This window comes from Pelobates fuscus, chromosome 1, assembly GCF_036172605.1.
Source record: "Pelobates fuscus isolate aPelFus1 chromosome 1, aPelFus1.pri, whole genome shotgun sequence".
NCBI lineage: Eukaryota > Metazoa > Chordata > Amphibia > Anura > Pelobatidae > Pelobates > Pelobates fuscus.
Genome location: NC_086317.1, coordinates 490,116,635 through 490,143,619, shown reverse-complemented (window position 1 = coordinate 490,143,619; position 26,985 = coordinate 490,116,635). Strand labels below are relative to the sequence as shown.

General features: G+C 42.4%; 1 protein-coding gene across 1 annotated transcript in view; it reads left to right on the top strand.

Annotated features, from left to right (window-relative positions):
* The first annotated feature begins 458 nt into the window (after window positions 1-458).
* Window positions 459-26,985, top strand: part of LOC134586123 (arachidonate 12-lipoxygenase, 12R-type-like) — a 102,860-nt gene continuing 76,333 nt past the window's right edge. Inside the window, exons 1-2 of the mRNA XM_063441634.1 lie at window positions 459-620; window positions 4,011-4,209. Of these exons, the coding sequence (XP_063297704.1) occupies window positions 474-620; window positions 4,011-4,209 (346 nt within the window). The 5' untranslated portion in view covers window positions 459-473. The remainder of the gene's footprint in view (window positions 621-4,010; window positions 4,210-26,985) is intronic.

Here is a 26,985-nt window from a genome sequence, read left to right as displayed (position 1 = left end):
TGATTGATCCTGTATTTTCCTCCCTTGTGTAATGGTGGTGCCTCCAATGAATGCCCGCTTGTTCAGACTAGACTGTGCTTGTTTGCATGGGGTGTCTTTACATGTTTTTATTTAATATACATTGACATTGAGAACACTGTTCTCGAACCAAGAGTGCCCAGTGGTCAGTCCGAGGACAGCAACACGTGACGTTCACGTAACATGGAGCCATTTAATGGAGATGTACTCAGTGAGCTTACTTACAATCCTTGTTTTTACAAGTACATTTACACACAATTTGTTTATACTAATTATAAGTCATTGCACAACTGATTTCATGTGTTTGCTGTAAGGTGGGTCGGGCTGGCACTCTGGGTACACCCATTGCCTGTAGCTGTACCTGGTATAAAAGGTATTAACAATCCCAATATCGCATCCTCTAGGAGAGCTTTGCCCACCGAATCCATCCTGCTGCAACAATTACTCTGTAAGAAATGTCTCATTACAAAGTAAAAGTGGCCACGGGAGAAGAACCATTTGCTGGAACCGTCAATTATATCTATATTGTTCTTGTGGGGGATAATGGAGAAACCCCTAAACAAAAACTGGATAATTTTACAATAGACTTCGTCCCGGGAGCTGTGAGTATCTTCTAATGGTGGAAAACGTGTTAGTACTGGGAGATATGTTGGAAGGTATCAGGTACATTTAACAGCTAATATATTTCTTCCTGGGTGATGGCTCCTCTCAATTTCCCTTCTCCTACTTTTACAATAACTCTATAGTAAGTGTGATAGAATTGATCTTTCAGTTGGGGTAAAATAAATTGCTAAGAAAGGGGCCATCTACTAAATGGTGTAAGGTTCCATAGAAAAAGGAAACCGTGTATTTGTTTTATTTTGTCCAAGAAGGTATGATAACCTCTTATGGTGGGACTGCACAGTCTAAAAGGGGCGATAAGGCTTAGTATTCTGAGAAATTTGTCTAGTTTGATGGACCTTAAAGGACCACTATAGGCACCCAGACCACTTCAGCTCAATGAAGTGGTCTGGGTGTCAGGTCCATCTAGTTTTAATCCTGCAGTTGAAAGAAAAAGAGAAACTGATATGTTCACATTGTAGGGTTAATCCAGCCTCTAGTAGCTGTCTCACTGACAGCCGCTAGAGGCCACTTCCGTGATTCTCATTGTGAAAATCACAGTGAGAAGACGCTGGACGTCCATAGGAAAGCATTGAGTAATGCTTGCATACGGGCTGTTTGAATGCGCGCGCATTCGGATTTGATGTCGGCAGGGGGTGGAGAGTTCCCCAGCACAGAGGGAGCCCAGCACTGGAGAAAGGTAACTGGCTGAAGGGGTTTTAACCCCTTCAGCCCAGCGGGAGGGGGACCCGGAGAGTGTGGGGTGGGGGGGGGGGGGAATCTAATGACCCTATAGTGCCAGGAAAATGAGTTTGTTTTCCTGCCACTATAGTGCTCCTTTAACATTCTAATAGCGTGTTACTATATGTTTTATGTATGTGTGTCAGTGTTAGAACATTTTATCATATTATAATAAAAGTTACATTTTATTGACACATCTGCATGATGTTCTGTACACAACAGTAATTTTACACACCACTACCTATACTCCTGTTTTGTTGTTCATGATAGTTCACTTAGTAGGGGTTACCCCCCATACAGGAGATTAGGTAATTACCATATTTGCCTCATGTATGGACACACCAGCCTCCCATGAATACTAAGTTAGATGATACTTTAATCAATTATTATTAATCCTAAATTATGTATTTTCTCCAAAGAATAACAAATCCTTATTGTGGCAAAGATGCCTCTGCCAGGAGCTCCTGGAGGAGCCTGCTGGCTAGCCTCCTGCCCCAGGGATATGGGCCCTGTAACCAACCTCTAAAAGACTTGGTTCATGTGGTTTCCCTTTATTGTTCGGGAACCGAACAAACTCACGAACTGCGGACCACCTCTGGGCTTGTTAACCCCTATTGACCTCTCCTGATACCTCCATCATCGTTTTCACACTATGAATTATATGGGCATAATTGTGTTCAGTTGGGTGATTTTTAGATATGATGGTCACTCAGATCAGGGGTTTCCGAGGATGTGACTCTTGAGGGTTTTGAATGGGTTTTGGGGTGTAGTAAAATTGGGGTTCTGTAAGGTGACATATAGATAATGTTTGGTTAATGGGTTCTGTAAGGTGACATATGGATAATGTTTGGTTAAGGGGTTCTGTAAGGTGACAGATGGATAATGTTTGGTTAAGGGGTTCTGTAAGGTGACATATAATGTTTGGTTAATGGGTTCTGTAAGGTGACATATGGATAATGTTTGGTTAAGGGGTTCTGTAAGGTGACATATGGATAATGTTTGGTTAATGGGTTCTGTAAGGTGACATATGGATAATGTTTGGTTAATGGGTTCTGTAAGGTGACATATGGATAATGTTTGGTTAAGGGGTTCTGTAAGGTGACATATGGATAATGTTTGGTTAAGGGGTTCTGTAAGGTGACATATGGATAATGTTTGGTTAATGGGTTCTGTAAGGTGACATATAGATAATGTTTGGTTAAGGGGTTCTGTAAGGTGACATATAGATAATGTTTGGTTAAGGGGTTCTGTAAGGTGATATATAATGTTTGGTTAATGGGTTCTGTAAGGTGACATATGGATAATGTTTGGTTAAGGGGTTCTGTAAGGTGACATATGGATAATGTTTGGTTAATGGGTTCTGTAAGGTGACATATAGATAATGTTTGGTTAAGGGGTTCTGTAAGGTGACATATAGATAATGTTTGGTTAAGGGGTTCTGTAAGGTGACATATAGATAATGTTTGGTTAAGGGGTTCTGTAAGGTGACATATAGATAATGTTTGGTTAAGGGGTTCTGTAAGGTGATATATAATGTTTGGTTAATGGGTTCTGTAAGGTGACATATGGATAATGTTTGGTTAAGGGGTTCTGTAAGGTGACATATGGATAATGTTTGGTTAAGGGGTTCTGTAAGGTGACATATGGATAATGTTTGGTTAATGGGTTCTGTAAGGTGACATATGGATAATGTTTGGTTAATGGGTTCTGTAAGGTGACATATAGATAATGTTTGGTTAAGGGGTTCTGTAAGGTGACATATAGATAATGTTTGGTTAAGGGGTTCTGTAAGGTGATATATAATGTTTGGTTAATGGGTTCTGTAAGGTGACATATGGATAATGTTTGGTTAAGGGGTTCTGTAAGGTGACATATGGATAATGTTTGGTTAAGGGGTTCTGTAAGGTGACATATGGATAATGTTTGGTTAATGGGTTCTGTAAGGTGACATATAGATAATGTTTGGTTAAGGGGTTCTGTAAGGTGACATATAATGTTTGGTAATGGGTTCTGTAAGGTGACATATAGATAATGTTTGGTTAATGGGTTCTGTAAGGTGACATATGGATAATGTTTGGTTAATGGGTTCTGTAAGGTGACATATAGATAATGTTTGGTTAAGGGGTTCTGTAAGGTGACATATAGATAATGTTTGGTTAAGGGGTTCTGTAAGGTGATATATAATGTTTGGTTAATGGGTTCTGTAAGGTGACATATGGATAATGTTTGGTTAAGGGGTTCTGTAAGGTGACATATGGATAATGTTTGGTTAAGGGGTTCTGTAAGGTGACATATGGATAATGTTTGGTTAATGGGTTCTGTAAGGTGACATATAGATAATGTTTGGTTAAGGGGTTCTGTAAGGTGACATATAATGTTTGGTAATGGGTTCTGTAAGGTGACATATAGATAATGTTTGGTTAAGGGGTTCTGTAAGTTGACATATAATGTTTGGTTAATGGGTTCTGTAAGGTGACATATAGATAATGTTTGGTTAAGGGGTTCTGTAAGGTGACATATAGATAATGTTTGGTTAAGGGGTTCTGTAAGGTGATATATAGATAACGAATGGTTATATATAAGTGATAATATGGTGGATTTTCAGATCTTACATCCAGAAGACTTAATTTCCATTGAATCTTTTCTTCCAGGTTGATGAATACACGATTTCTAGTAAGGAAAATATTGGGGAGATACTGTATGTTCGACTCTACAAGGAATATCATCTAATACAAGATGAATGGTTCTGCAAATATGTAACTGTGACATCTCCAAAAGGTGATTTATATCAGTTCCCATGTTACCAGTGGCTGTCAGGCAACTCAACCCTGGAAATCCCAGAGGGAAAAGGTAGGATCTGCTACAAATTAAGTAATAGCATACTTTATAGTTCAGAAGTAAAGTAAACATTTTCAAGCCTAATCATATGTTTGACAGGCCCAGAGGCTCTCAAACATAAACCTGATCACAAGACTGAAATGTCCCCAAGCACACACAACACATTTTGCCATTAATCTGATCATGAGGTTAACATACCTAGAAGCATATACCCACAGCAGTTTCCTATTACCCAGTCATGAGTTTCAATGCCCAGAAGCAGCACTCACACTGCAATATACCATAAACCTGATCTGAGGTCTGCGTGCCCAGAAGCACTCATACATAACTGTGTCTTCTGGCTTCCTGCCAGTCACTCATCAGTAATAGTTAATCAGCAAAAAAAAAACACAAGACAAATTACAAACAAGTAGCTACAAGTCTGCAGGGCATATAGTTTTGGCTATCATTTCTGTCACTGGACCTCTTTCAGCAGAGGATGATGATGTTTTAAGATGTTAGGAGCACTGGAATTTTAAATTTGACTCAGCTCAATATCTCTGTATGTCCAGCCTTGAAACCTGTTAGACTCTGCTCACTGTACTCCTCCCCTGCTTCAATGAGACTGATGTTCTACTGTCTGGAGAAAGTTTTGGATTCTTAACAGAGAGTTTGAGGAAGTCCAGCAAAATTTTTCACATCTATCTTCATGTAGCTGTACTGAGAGTATACCCGACAGTCTGTAAATAGACAGGAGTCTAAACCAGCTATTAGACACGTTTACAGATAAATTTTTTTGTGTTTTCGTTTATTTGGTCAAGAGGAATAATGGTTTTCAGTTTGACTGACTTTCGGTCACAAGTCTATTCTTTTGGCTTGAAAATCATAATTTTTTTTACAGGTATTTAGATAAGGGATACATTATTTTTAAGATGTGGGGGGTAGGTAGGGGTTATTTTTTGGGGGGCGAGGGGTGACTAGGGGTTTGGGGATGGTGGGGTTTTACTTAGGGCCCACAGTAGGTCCCCCCCCTTATTGGTGTTTAGGGCCCCCACCCGCAGCTCAGGGGTGGGACTGGTGGGGGGGGGGCAATAGGTCCCCTCTTTAGTTTAAAAGGGGGTGGGGGCCCACATTCTTATTTATGGCCCCCACTTATGGCCCCCACCCACCGCTCAGGAGTGGGGGCTGGAGGGGGAGGACAGTAGGTTCCCCCCTTATTGTTATTTATGGCCCCCACCCGCTACACGGGGGGGGGGGGCAGGGGGGGACAATAGGTCACCCCCTTATTGATATTTAGGGCCCCCACCCACTGCTCAGGGGTTGGGGCCAGGGGGGAGGACAATAGGAACCCCCTTATTGATATTTAGGGCTCCCACCCATCACTCAGGGGTGGGAGCCGGGGACGACAACAATAGGTCCCCCCCTTATTGATATTTAGGGCCCCCACCCACCGCTCAGGGGTGGGGGCCGGCGGGGGGGGGCATTAGGTCCCCTCTTTAGTTTAAAAGGATGCATGAGGTGGGGCTCAGGAGGGGGGAATTTTTTATTTTTATTTTTTTTTACAGTGAGCAGCCACAGGCTGCTCACTGTTTAATATACATGCCCCTACTCGCGGTATAGCGAGTAGGGGCATAATTTAATAATACTAAGTAACCAGCTTATATAGAGGCTGGGTCACATGCTACACTGGCCAATCACAGCCATGTCTGTGATGGCTTCTAAGGGCACACAAGTCAAACGCTTGTTGATTGGCTGCCCTGCAGCCTTTCAAAACGAGTCATTAAATCGCCAAACACCGAACTCCAACCCGAACATACATGATATGTCCGTGTTCGGGTCCGGGGTCCAATAAACGTAATGTTAGGTACGAACCCGAACTTTGCGGTTCGGGTTCGCTCAACTCTATTAGTAACCTTTAGTGTGGAACTGTATAAAATGTCTTAACAAAATCCAATCACATCTACTGGAACACCTTGATTTGTATTTCTTCTGACTTCTTCATAGAACGCAATTAAGCTAATTTGGTTCTTTCTAAAACCATGTTGATTCCTGCTAATGAGTCTGTATTTTCAGCGTTTGAACCCTTTTTTTTAAATATAGGCACCACATCTGAGTTTCTCCATTCCTTTGGTACAATTCCTAAAAAAAAAAATCCTGAGAGATTAAAACAGTGATATGGATATTTATACACTAAACACCCTAAGCACATGTGGGTGGATAACATCTGGCCCTGGGGCTTTGTTTACATTACATATTACATAGCTACATAGTTACATAGCTGAAAATAGGTATGTGTCCATCAAGTTCAGCCTTTCTCACATCTGTTGATCCACTCTAAAGCGCTTCCAATTGTGCAACTAACTAGGAAAAAAATCCTTCTTGACCCCAGAATGTCTTTAAGATATATCCTTGGATAAAGAAGCTGTTATCCCACTAATTAAAATGTAAAATGTAAAATTTATATCCCTGTATATTGTGGTTTGTCAAGTATTTATCCAACTGCTGTTTAAATATCTTTATAGACGCTAATAAAAACATATCTTCAGTCACAGAATTGACTTGCGTTTTTTTGGTTATTGTTTTGTTATTCTGTCTCTTTCTGTTAAAATACACCTACCTAAAATTATAGACTGATCATTTCTTTGTCAGTGGACAAACGTTCCAAATCGGCAGGGGATCAAATACTTTTTTCCCTCATTGTAGGTATCTCTGAATATTGGTGAGACACTCAATCTCCACTGTGCAGGATTGATTTCCACTGGTTTTGTACAATGTAGAGTAAAAGTCTTGGAACTCTCTTGCTATGTCACGTGGGAAAGGAGATATGTCCCTGAAATCAGTTTGAGCTTGTGGTTCTGCGTGCAGTGTTTTGGTCCCCTAAGCATACGAGCTAAGTATTTACCGCCTTTATTGGCGTGTGTAGAAAAATCCTTTAGATCTCTGAACACCCCTGAAGTATTGTCTCATTAAAAGTTCTGTAAGCTGTCATCAAGCTTCTAGTAATTCTGTATATACGGACTCCAAGCGTGACTGTTAATGTAGTAATTCGAGGTTGGAGATCTGAGTGGTTAGCTCCATTAGGTGTTGGGAGGCATCTTTCTTTTTCTTCATCGCAAGGCCTATCAGGCAACCCCGGATGACGCTCTTATGGGCCTCCCACAACATGAGCAGTGACATGACATTGGCATTGTGCCAGGAATTCTGTAGATGCCCAACACTCAGAACTTAAGTAGATATAAAGCAAATACCTAAAACGTATTACCGGACCTTAGAATGGCCGGATTTAACGTAAAAAGGCAAAAGACACAAGAAAGGGAAAAGCCAAGACAAAGGTATAACGCAAACGATAAACAAGCCAAAGGTCAAGAAATGGAGATATCAGAATAGTCAGGAGCCAAGCCAAAAGTCAAGGAATACAGAGATTGGATAGTCAATAAGGGAAGCCAAGGTCAGATACACAAGGAATCAATACAAGGAACGCGCTCTCAGATAACCAACTGGAAACCACGACAGGGCACAGAAAAATGGACAAACTGGGTATAAATAGCTAAAGGCATTTCCTGATAGGCTGTAGGGAAACATGTGATCAAGTTTATGTGTGTAACACACCCTATTAAATTAATTAATCTGTCCCTTTAAGGGTTAAGCAGGAAACCCTTTATTTTTCACAGCAGCAGCGGGCGTCGCCCTTAATGATACAGAGCCGGCTGCTGAGAGAAGAGAGGTCACCTCTGGTGAGTGTTTGGCAGTATTCCCCTTAGTTTGTGGGAATACCGCTGTAGCGATACGTGCCCGCCGGGACCCATGCTGCCCTCTGACAGGAGCAGCGCCGTTGGGCGGCGTGACACATTGTACTCGTCGAAGTAGAGGGTCAATGCATGCTCCACCTGTTTTTTAAAAGCTGGGTCCAGCAGCAGAGATTCATTTAGGTGCCATGTCCATTCCTATTTGTCCGCCATGAGGAATAGGTCATTTACATATAAAAATAAGTGACAAACTAATTTCTACTCTTGACAAAGGTGCATTAAAGCGCCGAAACGCGCGTTGAGGAGGATGCCATTATAGGAGATTTTTATTTTACTAGGGTTTCCTGGGGCTCTGCCATCATGCACTTTGCCAGGATGATAGACTTAGCTTCTGGTTTTCACATCCTTATTTTTCTTACTGTAAAATCCCTTTCCTTTGCCTTAGACTAAATTTACATTCTCCCAGTCTAAATGCATAACCTCATGTCCCATGTATAGTCCCATTTATAAATAGATTTCGAGATAAGGGTTTCTATTGGCTATTCTATACTTTTATTTACTTATTTGTAGAACGCAATAAGGTTAGTTTGACATGACCTAAGTTTCATAAAACGATGTTGATTGTAACTAATAACACTGCTTCTCCCAATGGATTCCTGAATATTATACCTTAATAACCAACCACAGAAGCAAAGCTCACAGGTCTATAATTTCCAGTCAAAGATTTTGAACCCTTGAACCCTTTTTGAATATACGAACCACATCTGCCATCCTCCAATCCTCTGGTACAAGAAAAATATTTTGAAAGATAAAAAACATAGGTTCCTTTATTTTTACACTTAGTTCCTTAAGTACTCGTGGGTGAATACCGTCAGGCCCGGAACTTTGTTTACATTAACTTGCTTAAGCTGCTGTAGCACCTAGTCTTGAGTCATTCATTAATGTGCAATCTATCTTAGTTATAAAGATTGTACCCAGGTGCTGAAGAAACCCCAAACCCTCCTTCCTTCAAATAAGCAAAGAAACTTATTTTTTGTAAATAAATTTAGTGCAATATTCTGGTGCACATCTGCCAGTAACTTTATTCATGTGTTTCCCATTGTTACATTACATGGCCATTTAGTATTTTCTCTTCTTATGTTCCCTGCTTTATTTAATTTAGCTGTTTTGCCTTTAATTCTTTAGTTTCTGAGTGGTCTTGGAAGTCACTGGAGTAGTTTTGGTTCTAGCAGTCTTTTCAATCCATGGTCATTATTAAAAGCTTTGTGTTTTGTGTGCACATATTTGTTTTATGTAAACGCTCATGCTAAAACATCTGTCTAAATGGTCATTTAGAAATGAGTAGACATGTGCAATTTGTTTTGGTCCGAATTAAAATTCGGCCAAATTTCTGGTAATTCGGACATTCGGGTGCTTCCGAATGTCCGAATAGCTGAATTGCCGAAGTCCCAAAATTACCGAAGTGTAGTAGTGCCGAAGTGCCGAATTGCTGAAGTTCCGAAGCACAGTATTGCCTAAGTACGAATATACTTACCCAGTGAAAGAAGAAGAATGTTACACTGTATACAATTTCAAATAAAAAGTATACAAACATAGACCAGATTTAGCTGTAAGCATTTGCAACACTTACAACAATCAAGTAACACACATTCATATAAAATGTAAGTTACTTAGCCAGTCTTGTAATGACAGGAATGAATAAGTAGATAACTCCCTAATTCCCACAGTATTAGGGAGCTATCTACTAAAAGGCTGAAAGACCTAAATGGGTCTTTCAGCCAAATTTACTAATACTAAGTAAAGATTACTTAGTATTAGTAAATTATGCCCCTACTCGCTATACCGCGAGTAGGGGCATGTCTATTAAACAGTGAGCAGCCTGTGGCTGCTCACTGTAAAAAAAAAAGTCCCCCCTCCTGAGCCCCCACCTGCGACGTGCGAGTGGGGGCTTTTAAACTAAAGGGGGGAGGACCTATTTCCCTCCCCACCGGCCCCCACTCCTGAGCGGTGGGTGGGGGCCCTAAATAAAAATTAGGGGGGACCTAATGTCCTCCTCCCTGGCCCCCACCCCTAAACAAAAATAAGGGGGGAGGACCTAATATCCTCCCTACTGGCCCCAACCCTGAGCGATGGGTGGGGGCCCTAAATACAAAATTGGGGGGGGACCTAATGTCCTCCCCCCTGGCCCTCACCCCTGAGCGGTGGGTGGGGGCCCTAAATACAAATTGGGTGGGGTCCTAATGTCCTCCCCCCTGGCCCCAGCCCTGAGCGGTGGGTGGGGGCCCTAAACTAGAATAAGGGGGGGACCTAATGTTCTCCCCCCTGGCCCCCACCCCTGAGTGGTGGGTGGGGGCCCTAAACAAAAATAACCCCCCTCACCCTAAAAATAATGTGGGGGGACCTTTAACTAAATACCTGTAAAAATAAAAATAAACTTACCATTCGATGTTTTCTTTCTTCTTAAATCTTCATTTTTTTCAGCCCCAAAAAAGGCCAAATAAAAATCCATAATAACCACAAAAAAAAAAAATAGCGCCAAAAAAAAAATCCTTCTTCACCCGGCGAGGGCTCCGCGCAGACTGAGCTCTGCAGGGCGGGGGAAGGCTTATAAAGCCTTGCCCCACCCTGCAATTAGGCTCAGAGCACTCTGATTGGTGGGTTTAAGCCATCCAATCAGAGTGATCTGACAGGTAAATGAAGAGACTGACAGGTAAGTCTCTGCATTTACCTGTCACAGCACTCTGATTGGTTGGTTTGAAATCCACCAATCAGAGTGCTCTGTGTCATTTTACACAGCGTGGGAAAGTTCTTTGGAATTTTCCCACGCTGTGTAATTTGACTCATAATTCTCTGATTGGTTACTTAATCTACCAGAGTGTTATGAGTCAAATTACACAGCGTGGGAAAATTCCAAAGAACTTTCCCACGCTGTGTAAAATGACACAGAGCACTCTGATTGGTGGATTTCAAACCAACCAATCAGAGTGCTGTGACAGGTAAATGTACATAGTTACATAGTTACATAGTTGAAAAGAGACTTGCGTCCATCAAGTTCAGCCTTCCTCACATTTGTTTTTTGCTGTTGATCCAAAAGAAGGAAACAAATTCCTTCTTGACCCCAGAATGGCAGTCAGATTTATCCTTGGATCAAGCAGTTATTACCCTACATTGAAAGATTATATCCTTGAATATTCTGTTTTTGCAAGTATGCATCCAGTAGCTGTTTGAACATCTGTATGGACTCTGATAAAACCACCTATTCAGGCAGAGAATTCCACGTCCTGATTGTTCTTAGAGTAAAAAAAAACTTTACTTTTCCTTAGACAAAATCTTCTTTCTTCCAGTCTAAACGCATGGCCTCGTGTCCTATGTAAAGTCTGGTTTGTGAATAGATTTCCACACAATGGTTTGGAATATTGGCCCCAAATATATTTGTATAATGTTATCATATCCCCTCTCAAGCGGCGTTTTTCTAAACTAAATAGGTTTAAATTTGTTAACCTTTCTTCATAGCTGATATGTTCCATTCCTTTTATTAATTTTGTAGCCCGCCTCTGCACTTTTTCTAGTGCCATAATATCCTTCTTTAGAACAAGTGCCCAAAATTGCACAGCATATTCAATATGTGGTCAATGACAACTCTTTGTACTCTGTTCTACCCAAGAACAAGCATTTTCCTCTAGACCGATTTCCTTGAGTTTGAACACTAATCTATTGTGTGGAACTGTATCAAATGCCTTGGCAAAATTCAAATAGATCACATCCACTGCAACACCCTGATCTCTACTTCTACTTACTTCTTCATAGAACGCAATCAAGTTAGTTTGACATGACCTGTGCTTCATAAAACCATGCTGATTTTTGCTGATAACCATGTTCTTCTCAAGGAATTCTTGAATATTATCCCTTAATAACCTTTCAAATATTTTACCAGCCACAGCAGTTAAGCTCACAGGTCTATAATTTCCAGGCAAGGATTTTGAACCCTTTTTGAATATAGGAACCACATCTGCCTTCCTCCAATCCTCCGGAACACTTCCTGAAAGAAAAGAATCTTGAAAGATTAAAAACAGAGGTTCACTTATTTCTACACTTAGTTCCTGTCATGACTAGTAATGTGGTCCAGCACGCAGAAACTATGTAAACATATACATAAGTAAGAAAAGGAAAATAACAGGATAGAGCGTAAACCGGACCTTAGAATGGCCGGACTAATACGCTAGAGACAGAGAATGGTCAAAGGGAAAGCCGAGGTCAAGGAAGCCAGAAAATACTCAATACCGATTAAACAAGCCAAGTCAGGGAAACCAGAGATCAGAATAACCAGGGAAACGCCAAGGATCAGGATACCAGGAAATCAGAAACACGGAATTAGCACTTTCAGGAAACCAGGAAACTGAAACCACGACATGGCAAAGTACTGGGGTGAATTAGGGGTTTAAATACCCCTCTCTAAGCTATGATTGGTCAGAGGGCGACCAGAGTCGTGACGTCACGCACACGTTAGTATAATTCTCGGGGGCGGAGCTATCCATAGACGCGACCACGTGGTCGGCGCCATATTGGATTCGGGCGTGATGCCCGGAAGAACTACGTGCGCGGTTCCCGGCTCGCCGACGAGCAGGTAAGCTCGTGTAGTCGGTGCGGTCGTGCCGGTCGGGCACGACCGTGAGGCTCGGCGGGCCGGTGACCGCAACAGTTCCTTAAGTACACGTGGATGGATACAGTCAGGCCCCGGAGCTTTGTTTATATTAACTTTATTTAGTTGCTGCAGCACCTTGTCTTGAGTTAACCAATTACAATTATTCTGCACGTTTTTAGTAGCAATTATTTGCACATCTATTGACATGGGTTCTTCCTTAATATATACGGAGGAGAAATAGTTATTTAAAATTCCTGCCTTTTCCTGGTCTTCATTGACTAACACCCCCGTTTCAGTTTTTAGTGTACCTACACTTTCATGTTTGTTTTTTGTAGAATTTATGTACTTAAAAAATGCTTTGGGGTTGGTTTTGCTCCCTTTAGCTATCATTTTTTCATTTTGAAGTTTAGCAAGTCTAATTGCCTTTTTGCACGCATTATTTCCTTCCTTATATCTTTTATAAGATGCATCTGATTTGTTCGATTTAAAGGCTTTAAATGCACTTTTATTTTTAATCTCTTGTTTTTTTAGATTTCCAGATAATGGTTTGTACTGGCCCACGAATATATTTGTATAATGTTATCATATCCCCTCTGAGGTGCCGTTTTTCCAAACTAAAGAGATTTACATTTTTTTACCTTTCTTCGTAACTAAAATGCTCCATTTCGTTGATCATTTTTGTTGCTCGTCTCTGCACTTTTCCTAGTGCCATGATATCCTTCTTTAGAACAGGTGCCCAAAATTGCACAGCATATTCAAGGTGTGGTCTTACCAGCAATTTATAAAGAGGCAAAATTATATTTTCATCCCGAGAATTTATGCCCCTATTTATACATGACAAAACCTTACTGGCTTTAGCAACTGCAGATTGACATTGCATATTGCTGCCTAATTTGTTGTCTATAACAATTCCCAAATCCTTCTCATGTGTGGTTATCCCTAATTCACTACCATTTAGGGTGTAAATTACATTAGGTTATCCCTAATGTTATCACATGACAGGAGGCTTCCTATTTTGCATAACTCTCTTTACTAAACTCCACAGCAGTAAAGAAAGTGAAACATTTAACCAATCAAAAATACAGTAGGGAGTATGATATTCGCAGTAAATAGGCTCCTCCCCCTCTTTCTTCACTGCTCCATCGCAGACAGGTCAGAGTTTTTGGCTCTTCCCTTATATGTATATGTTTTTACTCTTCATCATTATCTTATATTTGGATTATTGACCCGTATGGTGTTTATTCATGTGTATACATTTATTAATTATATACCTTATGGTATTTTCACATACTTATTTCTACTTATTACTTTGGTATTCACATCTTCTGCTTTAGTCAGCTTCTATGTAATCGTTTATACCTTTCCCGCTCTTTTCCAGCCCACCTGCGGACCCGGTGTCGCCCGGCGGCGTGCTCCGCCGTCGGACACTTTATTTTTCTATCCTGGACTCTCACCGCTGCCTCAGGCGGCTCGTTGCCTCACATTAGCGGCTCCCGTTCCCGCCTTACACACGCAACGGCCATTTGCAATCTCGCATCTCGCGAGATTACGGCCGCCATTTTGGGGAACCCACACAGTGCCGCGAGTGCCGCGAACGAGGACGGAGCTCACAGCTAACACTATCTCAAATAATAGAGGTCAGTCCGTGATAGTTTAATCTAATTACGCTGTATCTAGTCACCAAAGGGTCATAACCCTGTGCCTGTCTGGGGTGTTGCCCTATAATTCGTGCTGCTTGTGGAGCTTGCCCTGTGGCCACCTCTGTCATACTGGGTGAGGCCCAGATATAATTAAAAATCCCAGTAGTGTGGTTATTGCCTGCTTTGGTACAATCAACCAGTACCTGATACAAGTTGTGTATACCCTGCTGGTTTTTTTTTACACTCTTCCATATATTTTATATTATATACAGGCTGTCTAGATCCTGCTGGGGTTTCTACACTTAACGAATAATTTATACAGACCCTGCTGGGGTCTATTGTAATCATTTCCACCACACACCCTGCTGGGATTTTTACTTTATACTTTGAGTACATATATTACACACTATTGCACCCTGCTAGGGTCAGCATTGTGTTACTCATATACATCAAAGTATACAACTGACCTGACCTCTCCTATTGCTTACACCCTGTGCCACATAAATTATAACCTGCCAATTGATAATGGAAACCTCTCAAAATACAGCAGACCTCCAAACAATGATAAATGAGGCGGTAGCAGCCTCCATGGAGAAAGCTCTCTCCAAGATGATGGCCTCTAACACTGAAAAGAGGAAACAATCTAAAACCCCCCTATCCCGACACAACTCAGATTCCGAGGCTTCGGAAACACATAAGAGCCAAGAACCCTCCACTGGCAAGTGCCACTGGAAAGGGGAAAAGGGACACGAGAACCCGACCAAGGGCAAGACCCCTGCTAAACGGCTTAAGCCCTCAGTGGTCACTACCCAGACCCCACTACACGATTACATCATTGACTTAACGGCCAGTCCACGACAAAGGGTCGTACCACACCCCATCAAATGCTCAACTCAGGACACCGAACTCATACACAACGAGCTACAAGAACTACAACCGAAAGGGGCAATCGAACCCGCCTCCGGACCGCGAGGGTTCTTCAGCAATATATTCCTGATGAAAAAGAAAACAGGGGACTTTCGTCCAGTCGTAAACTTAAAAAGACTCAACGAATATGTCACGTACAGGCACTTCAAGATGGAAGCCATGCACCTCCTCAGGGACCTGCTACAGGACAAAGATTGGTTCACAAGACTCGACTTAAAAAATACATACCTTTCAGTACCCGTCCATCATTCCTGTCGACAATTCCTACGATTCCACTGGCTAGGCCTCCCCTTTGGCCTCAGTTCGGCCCCATGGTTCTTCACCAAACTACTGAAGCCCGTGGTCGCTCATCTTTGAGCACTAGGAATTCATTGCATTATATACCTAGACGACCTCCTACTTTTCTGCTCCGAAAAATCCAGACTGATACAGTACACACACTATACCACAGATCTCCTATCATCCCTGGGCTTCGTGGTGAACTTCCACAAGTCAGCCAACTCACCAACCCAAAAGATACAATTCCTAGGATTCGAGATAGATTCCACCACAAGCACACTTCGGCTGCCGGCGTAAAAAATCTCGACCATTCGCAAAGACCATTCGCTCCCACACCATTCCACTCCGTGCCCTTGCTCAAATAATGGGACTACTCTTGGCTTCCATACAAGCTATCCTCCCTGTTCCACTCCACTACAGGGCGATGCCACGCCTCAAAGCATCTTTCCTCAGGGAAAACCCATCCTACGACCAGACGATTCCGGTAACGGAGGAGGTCAGAGACGAACTCAGATGGTGGCTAGACAGCATGGAAGCATGGAACGGTCGGGCCATCTTCGTGAGCACACCCGACATGGTCCTGGAATCAGACGCCAGCCTTTGGGGATGGGGAGCGACAAGCGAAGGTATATCAACAGGAGGCGCCTGGACCTCCCAGGACCTCAACATGCACATAAATTGCCTAGAACTCCTGGCAGGATCATTCGCCATCCGCAGCCTGGCAAAAGACAAGACGGACTGCTGCATCCTTCTACGGATGGACAACATCTCGGCGGTCCGTTACATCAACCGCCTGGGCGGAGCTCGATCCCGACTCCTATCGGAAATAACAAAAGAGATTTTTGATTTCTGCCTACCCCGCAACCTCTCCCTCAAAGCGGAATACCTCCCGGGGGAAACGAACCTCATGCCAGACTGGTTTTCACACCACTGGAGGGACACCAGCGATTGGAAACTGGACCCACAGATCTTCCACTGTCTAGAGGAACACCGGGGTCCAGTTCACCTAGATATGTTCGCATCCCGCAACAACAGACAAACACAAGTATATTTCAGTTGGCTCCCGGACCGAGAGAGCATGGCAACAGATGCATTCCTACAACCATGGCCGATAACGGGGGCATATGTCTTTCCCCCCTTCGCCATGATAGCAAGGACCATCCATTAGCTGAGATAACAACGAGTATCTCTTCTACTCATCACCCCACTATGGACGGGACAACCATGGTTTCCGGACCTCCTTGCCCCTCCTACTACCCTCACACCAATACATCCTCACAGATCTGAAAAGGAGCCCCCACCCACTGATCCTGGCCAACCGACTCACTCTGGTGGCTTGGACGCTTTCCGGGGTACCTGGCAAGTCGGCGAACTATCGCAGGCTGCTAAGGACCTCCTATGGGACTCATGGGCTCCAGGAACCAGAAGATCCTATCTATCCGCCTGGAACTCCAGGTCCAATTGGTGCATGGAACGGAACCTCGATCCATTTATGGCCTCTATCCCTACCGTTCTAAACTTTCTAACCCATCTGTTCTCAACAGGATGATCATACGGGTCAATTAATGTAGTCCGATCCGCTATCTCAGCGGCCCATGTCCCTGTACTAGGGACCCCAGTAGGAAAAGACCCGCTGATATGTCGACTTTTAAGGGGCATTCGACTACAACGACCCCCTGAACCCAAATATTCACAACTCTGGGACGTTGAGGTAGTTCTACCGTTTCTTGAGAGAATGGCCGACCAACGTCAGACTCTCACTCCGAGTATCGGACGTCCGGGCATTTGACATAGACGCGTTCTCGGTCTCCCCAGAGGGAGTCACTTTCCAGATATCCCGTCGCACGAAATCAGACTCTACGACGGTTTTCTACCCCTTCTTCACCTCAGATCCACAACTCTGTGTCGTCGCCACATTACGGCGATACGTGGAGGGCACACTTCCAATACGGATGCCTCCCTCGGGACAACTACTCGTATCATATAAAAAAGGTAAGGTTAGCGCTAATAATATAGTGAACAGGCAGCGACCTTATAGAGGGTAACCCTCTAACCCTCTATATGTGAAATATACAGAAAAAAGAAAGAAAGGTTGTGCCAAAAGAGAAAATAAGTAAATAATAAAAAATTAAAATAGTAAAAAATCTTAGAAAATTTAAAAGAATGATTTTGAATAAAAAATGGGTAAGTTCCAATGATTATCAGAAGATAAAATAAATATAGTCACTAATTCCGCTGTGGGGGTATCTTCTCTTGTTGTAGTGGTTCACACCGTCTCGCGATATGGAAAACACAAAAAGAGAGGACCAATCATGCGCAGTGTATAAAATTAATGTAACGGTGGTAAAAATATATGTCACACTCACATTTAGATGAGCTATAGCCAGCTCAGGATTTGTAAGCATATAGCGGAATAATCCCCGCTTACAGGATGTATTGGTGCTTGTCCTCCAGGGTTTTTTTCCAACTCTCAGGAGAAGAAGGAGATAAAAACAGCAGATAGTGCTCTCTGATGATATTATAAGGTAGTAAATAAAATGAGATAAAATACACTCACAAGTAAAGTGCAGGTCACACTGCACTTTGGAAATAGCGTTGGTGGTATAATCCCCACGTCAGGATATGTAGTATAAAATGCCAGGAAAAAATAAATATAGTAATAGTAATAGTGTGCAAAAAATGATAATGGTACAAATATATAACCAAATATCTTTTATTATATAAATAACACAATATAAATAACCATTTAACGCGTTTCACCGCTGGGGCTTTATCAAAAATGGAATAACATATAACCTGGCGCATAAAGAATATATATAGGTACACTAGTACTTTAAAAAATGCGCCAAAATGACATCATTACTTGGTAGCCAATCAAAATCAAACATTGTCCATGTAAAAAATCAAATATAAAATTATATTTAAAACATTAAACAAAAGTACAGAAGGGATGGCCGATGGGAGATAAAGTAGTGCAGACGTCCTATTTCTTGGCGGCATGCACTACATGGAGAACGGGATGAAAGAGCAGCACGTGACCCGCGGCCAATAGGAAGATGGTGCGCAGGTCACGTGATCGGCAGATCGGCGAAAGGGCGTATGGGAAATGTAGTTTAGAACGCCCTTTCGTCTGTAGATTAGTATAATAGGTTTAAAGAGGACACAATAAGTAAATTGATTAAATACAGCATACAATGACAGATTTAACACATAGTATATATACATATATATAAATAGATTAGATTTAAAACACATAATTTGTATAAAAAGGAGACAGGATAAGTGAATTAATTTGTCTATAGGCAGGGGTCAAGTCCTGGGGAAAAAAGTGTGGGAACTCACCCAAGATTCCTGGACTGCACTATATGCATAGTAAGGTATTTTTTTTTTTTTTTAAAGGGGGGACTTAAAAAAATAAAATTACACTCCTATGCATATAGTGCAGTGCAGGGTGTGTATAATGAATGTAGTGTGTTTGTAGTGAATGCAGAGTATGGATAATGAATGTAGTGTGTTTGTAGTGAGTGCAGTGTGTATAATGAATGTAGTGTGTTTGTAGTGAGTGCAGTGTGTATAATAACTTTAGTGTGTTTGTAGTGAGTGCAGAATGTGCAGAGTGTGTATAATGAATGTAGTGTGTTTGTTGTGAGTGCAGTGTGTGTATAATGAATGTAGTGTGTTTGTTGTGAGTGCAGTGTGTGTATAATGAATGTAGTGTGTTTGTAGTGAGTGCAGAATGTGTATAATGAATGTAGTGTGTTTGTAGTGAGTGCAGAATGTGTATAATGAATGTAGTGTGTGTAGTGAGTGCAGTGTGTATAATGAATGTAGTGTGTGTAGTGAGTGCAGTGTGTATAATGAATGTAGTGTGTAGTGAGTGCAAAGTGTGTATAGTGAATGCAGAGTGTGTATAATGAATGTAGTGTGTTTGTAGTAAGTGCAGTGTGTATAATAAATTTAGTGTGTTTGTAGTGAGTGCAGTGTGTGTATAATGAATGTAGTGTGTTTGTTGTGAGTGCAGTGTGTGTATAATGAATGTAGTGTGTTTGTTGTGAGTGCAGTGTGTGTATAATGAAGAGAGTGTGTTTGTTGTGAGTGCAGTGTGTGTATAATGAAGAGAGTGTGTTTGTAGTGAGTGCAGATTGTGTATAGTAAATGTAGTGTGTTTGTGGTGAGAGCAGAGTGTGTATAATGACGTGTTTGTAGTGAGTGCAGTGTGTATAATAAATGTAGTGTGTTTGTAGTGAGTGCAGAATGTGTATAATGAATGTAGTGTGTGTAGTGAGTGCAGTGTGCATAATGAATGTAGTGTGTAGTGAGTGCAAAGTGTGTATAGTGAATGTAGTGTGTTTGTAGTGAGTGCAGAGTGTGTATAATGAATGTAGTGTGTTTGTTGTGAGTGCAGTGTGTGTATAATGAATGTAGTGTGTTTGTTGTGAGTGCAGTGTGTGTATAATGAATGTAGTGTGTTTGTTGTGAGTGCAGTGTGTGTATAATGAATGTAGTGTGTTTGTTGTGAGTGCAGTGTGTGTATAATGAATGCATTGTGTTTGTAGTGAGTGCAGATTGTGTATAGTAAATGTAGTGTGTTTGTGGTGAGAGCAGAGTGTGTATAATGAAGTGTTTGTAGTGAGTGCAGTGTGTATAATAAATGTAGTGTGTTTGTAGTGAGTGCAGAATGTGTATAATGAATGTAGTGTGTGTAGTGAGTGCAGTGTGTATAATGAATGTAGTGTGTAGTGAGTGCAAAGTGTGTATAGTGAATGTAGTGTGTTTGTAGTGAGTGCAGAGTGTGTATAATGAATGTAGTGTGTTTGTAGTGAGTGCAGAGTGTGTATAATGAATGTAGTGTGTGTGTGTGCTGGATGAAGTGTGTGTGTGTGCTGGATGAAGTGTGTGTGCTGGATGATGTGTGTGCTGGATGATGTGTGTGTGTGTGTGTGTGCTGGATGAAGTGTGTGTGTGCTGGATGAAGTGTGTGTGAACTGGATGAAGTGTGTGTGTGAACTGGATGAAGTGTGTGTGTGAACTGGATGAAGTGTGTGTGTGCGCTGGATGAAGTGTGTGTGTGCGCTGGATGAAGTGTGTGTGTGCGCTGGATGAAGTGTGTGTGTGCGCTGGATGAAGTGTGTGTGTGCGCTGGATGATGTGTGTGTGTGTGCGCTGGATGATGTGTGTGTGTGCGCTGGATGGTGTGTGTGCGCTGGATGGTGTGTGTGTGCTGGATGATGTGTGTCTGTGTGCGCTGGATGATGTGTGTGTGTGTGTGTGCTGGATGTAGTGTGTGTGAACTGGATGAAGTGTGTGTGTGTGCGCTGGATGATGTGTGTGTCTGTGTGGGCTGGATGATGTGTGTGTGTGTGTGTGTGTGCTGGATTATGTGTTTGTGTGTGTGCTGGATGAAGTGTGTGTGTGCTGGATGAAGTGTGTGTGTGCTGGATGAAGTGTGCGTGTGCTGGATGAAGTGTGCGTGTGCTGGATGAAGTGTGTGTGAACTGGATGATGTGTGTCTGTGTGCGCTGGATGATGTGTGTGCTGGATGATGTGTGTGTGTGCTGGATGATGTGTGTGTGTGTGTGTGTGTGTGCTGGATTATGTGTGTGTGTGTGTGCTGGATTATGTGTGTGTGTGTGCTGGATTATGTGTGTGTGTGTGTGCTGGATTATGTGTGTGTGTGTGTGTGTGTGTGTGCTGGATGATGTGTGTGTGTGCTGGATGATGTGTGTGTGTGTGTGTGCTGGATGATGTGTGTGTGTGTGTGTGTGCTGGATTATGTGTGTGTGTGCTGGATTATGTGTGTGTGTGTGTGCTGGATTATGTGTGTGTGTGTGCTGGATTATGTGTGTGTGTGTGTGTGTGTGTGCTGGATTATGTGTGTGTGTGTGTGTGTGTGCTGGATTATGTGTGTGTGTGTGTGTGTGTGCTGGATTATGTGTGTGTGTGTGCTGGATTATGTGTGTGTGTGTGCTGGATTATGTGTGTGTGTGTGTGTGCTGGATGATGGGGGGAAGCATTTGTTTTTTAAACCTTATGTGTTTAGGTTTTTTGTTTTATTCCCCCCTCCCTGCTTCTTACCTTGTCAGGGAGGGGGGAGATCGCTGGGTGGTCCGGTGGAGGGAAGCAGCCGCTGCATACAGGGGCCATCACACGCTGTGTTTCCTCTCCAGCACTAATTCTCGCGAGACTTTCCTGTGCGGAGCGTTGCCATGGTAACCCGTGGCAACGCTCTTACAGCCGCGGGTCTCGCGAGAATTAGTGCTTGAGAGGAAACACAGCGTGTGATGGCCCCTGTATGCAGATAGCAGGGCAGGTCCTGCAGGATCACTAGCGGGAACGGCGTTCCTGCTTTGGAAAAAGTGCAGGAACGCCGTTCCCGTGCGTTCCTGCAGGACTCGAGCCCTGTCTATAGGTATATATACATATAGGAGAAACTAAATATGACAATATAGATAAGGGGAGCCATATAGGTTGTGAACATTTGTATATAAAAGAACTAATCATAAGGAATATAAAATTGTCATTGGAATATATTAAGATAATTAAAAATATTTTAAAACATTTTAAAACATTTTAAGAACCATTTTTAAAAAAGAAAACTTATATTAGTAGGGATAATTCACGATAATAAAAAGAGACATATAGTATATAATTAAAAGTGTAAGAAAAGCTGCATACGGAGACAATAATAATGGAAGTCAAATATATTATAGGCTTTCATGTTCAAACTACAACTACAATGCTAACAAAACAAAGAGTTGAGTCAGCGCTAATCGTAGAGGCAGCAGACCCAAACAAGGACTCACTCAAATGTCCTTAGGAATAGATAAGCAAAAACAAATAAAAAGTCCAATTGAATCTATTATGTGGTCTACGAAGTTGTAGGATTCTACTTGTTACGATATCCAAGAGATGTGGAGGAAGGTGGTGGGTGATGAGTAAGATGATCCAAAATAGTAAAAATAGGATAGGTCTTACTTACAGTTGACAGAGCTTAACCCAGCTCTGGTGTGAATGGCTTGCAGCGCTATTATCCCCGCTTACAGGATATACGACGAGTATCCTCTTCTATGTGGTGACAGACGGCCAAGTGGGAGATAAAAATCGAAACAATAATGGTGCAGTATGTTCCACACGTGAGATAAAAGATGTAAAAATATAATAGATACACTCACATTTGGTAGAGCTTATGCTAGCTCTAGTTTTGTAGGTGTACAGCGGTATAATCCCCGCTTGTAGGATATAAGATGAGTGTTCTTGATGGCAGTGTCAGGAGCTCGGAGAGAAGCTAAAACAGCGATAGTGCTCTCAATAAAATATTGTTGGTGTATAAAATAATAAAATATACTCACAGTGTATAGGGCAGGCTAACTGCTCTATGATAAAAGCGTAGGTGGTATAATCCCCACCTAGGATTCTTTGGAGTATAATAACAGGAAGTAAAATAAAAAAAAGGTATATAAAAATGTATATAGTATAAAATATATATAAAAGGCCAGGTAATAGTCAAAAAGATAATGGTATAAACGTAAAAAGTGACCAAAATCGATTTATTAACAGTATATAAAAACAGTATAATATCCAAACGCGTTTCACCAATATAAGGCTTTATCAATGGATAAAAAACATTTCAACCTGGCTAGTTAAGGTTTATATAGGTATAGAACTAATTAAAATTGGCGCCACAATTGCCCTGCATGACCCCCTGGCCAATCACCCACAGGTAATGTGTAATGCTGTCAGTTTATGTATGTGTTTGTGTGTCTGTCTGTCATGGTGTGTGTATGTCTGTCATGGTGTGTGTGTGTGTGTGTGTCTGTCTGTCATGGTGTGTGTGTGTGTGTGTGTGTGTCTGTCATGGTGTGTGTATGTCTGTCATGGAGTGTGTGTGTGTCTGTCATGGTGTGTGTATGTCTGTCATGGTGTGTGTGTGTGTCTGTCAGTCATGGTGTGTGTGTGTGTCTATCTGTCATGGTGTGGGTGTGTCTGTGTCATGGACTTTCTGTGTCATGGTGTGTGTCTGTGTCATGGTGTGTGTGTCTGTCTGTCATGGCGTGTGTGTCTGTGTCATAGACTGTCTGTGTCATGGTGTGTGTCTGTCATGATGTGTGTGTTTGTGTCATGTTTGTGTCTGTATCATGGTATGTGTGTGTGTGTCTGTCTGTCGCAGGGCTCGAGTCCTGCAGGAACGCATGGGAATGGCGTTCCTGCACTTTTTCCAAAGCAGGAACGCCGTTCCCGTTACCAGTCCTGCAGGACCTGCCCTGCTACCTGCACACAGGGACCATCACACGCTGTGTTCCCTCTCCGGCTCTAACTCTCGCGAGACCTGCTCAGCACAAATCTCGCGAGAGTTAGAGCTGGAGAGGGAACACAGCGATGATGTGTGTCTGTGTGCGCTGGATGATGTGTGTGCTGGATGATGTGTGTGTGTGCTGGATGATGTGTGTGTGTGTGTGTGTGTGCGTGTGTGTGCTGGATTATGTGTGTGTGTGTGTGCTGGATTATGTGTGTGTGTGTGCTGGATTATGTGTGTGTGTGTGTGCTGTATTATGTGTGTGTGTGTGTGTGTGTGCTGGATGATGTGTGTGTGTGCTGGATGATGTGTGTGTGTGTGTGTGCTGGATGATGTGTGTGTGTGTGTGTGTGCTGGATTATGTGTGTGTGTGCTGGATTATGTGTGTGTGTGTGTGCTGGATTATGTGTGTGTGTGTGTGCTGGATTATGTGTGTGTGTGTGTGTGTGTGTGTGCTGGATGATGTGTGTGTGTGCTGGATGATGTGTGTGTGTGTGTGTGCTGGATGATGTGTGTGTGTGTGTGTGTGCTGGATTATGTGTGTGTGTGCTGGATTATGTGTGTGTGTGTGTGCTGGATTATGTGTGTGTGTGTGCTGGATTATGTGTGTGTGTGTGTGTGTGCAGCAGCTGCTTCCCTTCACCGGACCACCAGGCGATCTCCCCCCCTCCCTGACAAGGTAAGAAGCAGGGAGGGGGGAATAAAAAAAATAAAATAAACACAAAGTTTAAAAAAAAATGCTTCTCCCACCCATCATCCAACACACACACACACACACACACACACACACATCATCCAACACACACACACACACACACACACACACACACACACACACATCATCCAGCACACACACACACATCATCCAGCACACACACACACATCATCCAGCACACACACACACATCATCCAGCACACTCACACACACATCATCCAGCACACACACATCATCCAGCACACACACACACCATCCAACACACAGCATCCAACACACACACACACCTTATCCAACACACACACCATCCAACACACACACACACCATCCAGCACACACAAACACATCATCTAGCACACACACGCACACACGCACACACACACACATCATCCAACACACACACCATCCAGCACACACACACACACACACACCATCCAGCACACACACACACATCATCCAACATGCACATACATCATCCAACACACACACACACACACACATCATCCAACACACACACACATCACCCAGCACACACGCACACACACATCATCCAGCACACACACACACACCATCCAGCACACTCACACACATCATCCAGCACACACAAACACACACACATCATCCAGCACACACACACACATCATCCAGCACACACACACACACCATCCAACACACACACACCTTATCCAACACACACACACCATCCAACACACACACCATCCATCCCACACACAGACACACACACACCATCCAACACACACACCATCCATCCCACACACACACACACACCATCCAACACACACACACACACCATCCAACACACACAGACACACACACATAATCTAGCACACACACACACACACATCAGCCAACACACACATCATCCAGCACACACACATAATCCAACACACACACACATAATCCAACACACACACACATAATCCAACACACACACACACACACATCATCCAGCACACACACATAATCCAACACACACACACACACATCATCCAGCGCACACACACATCATCCAGCACACACACATCTTCCAGCACACACACACGCACACTTCATCCAGCACACACACTGCATTCATTATACACAATCTGCACTTACTATAAACACACTACATTTACTATACACACTCTGCATTCATTATACATACTCTGCACTCACTACAAACACACTACATTCACTATACACACTGCATTCATTATACACACTCTGCACTCACTACAAACACACTCCATTCACTACACACACTGCATTCATTATACACACTCTGCACTCACTACAAACACACTGCATTCACTATACACACTACATTCACTACACACTACATTCAGTATACACTACATTCACTACAAACACACTACATACACTGCATTCATTATACACACTGCACTCACTACATTCACACTGCATTCATTATACACACTCTGCACTCACTACAAACTACATTCATTATACACACTCTGCACTGACTACAAACACACTACATTCACTATACACACTTTGCACTTACTGCAAACACTAAATTCATTATACACACTCTGCACTCACTACAAACACTAAATTCATTATACACACTCTGCACTCACTACAAACACACTACATTCACTATACACACTCTGCACTCACTACAAACACTAAATTCATTATACACACTCTGCACTCACTACAAACACTAAATTCATTATACACATTCTGCAATCACTACAAAAACACTACATTTATTATACAGACTGCATTCACTACAAACACACTACATTCATTATACACACTCTGCACTCACTACAAACACACTACATTCACTATACACACTCTGCACTCACTACAAACACTAAATTCATTATACACACTCTGCACTCACTACAAACACTAAATTCATTATACGCATTCTGCAATCACTACATTTATTATACAGACTGCATTCACTACAAACACACTACATTCATTATACACACTCTGCACTCACTAGAAACACACTACATTCATTATACACACCCTGCACTGCACTATATGCATAGGAGTGTATTTTTTTTTAAAGGGGGGGGGGGAGTGGGAATCATGGGTGAGTTCCCACACTTTTTTCTCCAGGACTTGACCCCTGGTCTGTCGTGGTATGTATGTGTCTGTCATAGTGTGTGTGTGTGTGTGTGTGTGAGTGTCTGCCATGGTGTGTGTGTGTGTTTGTGTGTGATTTACAAATAGTGTTTTTACTCACTGACACAGGAAGCACCTCTAGTGACCGTCTGAGTGACTGTCACTAGAGGTGTCACTAGGAAGCAATGTAAACACTGCCTTTTCTCTGAAAAGTCAGTGTTTACATTGAAAAGCCTGCAGGGACAGGCTATAGACAACAGAACCCCTACATTAAGCTGGTGTGTGTGCGCCTGCTAGTGTGTGAGCTTGTGTTTTTATGTCAATGAGCTTATGTATATCAGTGAGATTGTCTATGAGGCTGTGTATCAATGAGCTTGCGTGTGTCAGTGGGATTGTCTGTGTCGGCATGTGAGTATGCTTACTGTATGATTAAATGTTTTACTATGAAAGGACCAATATTT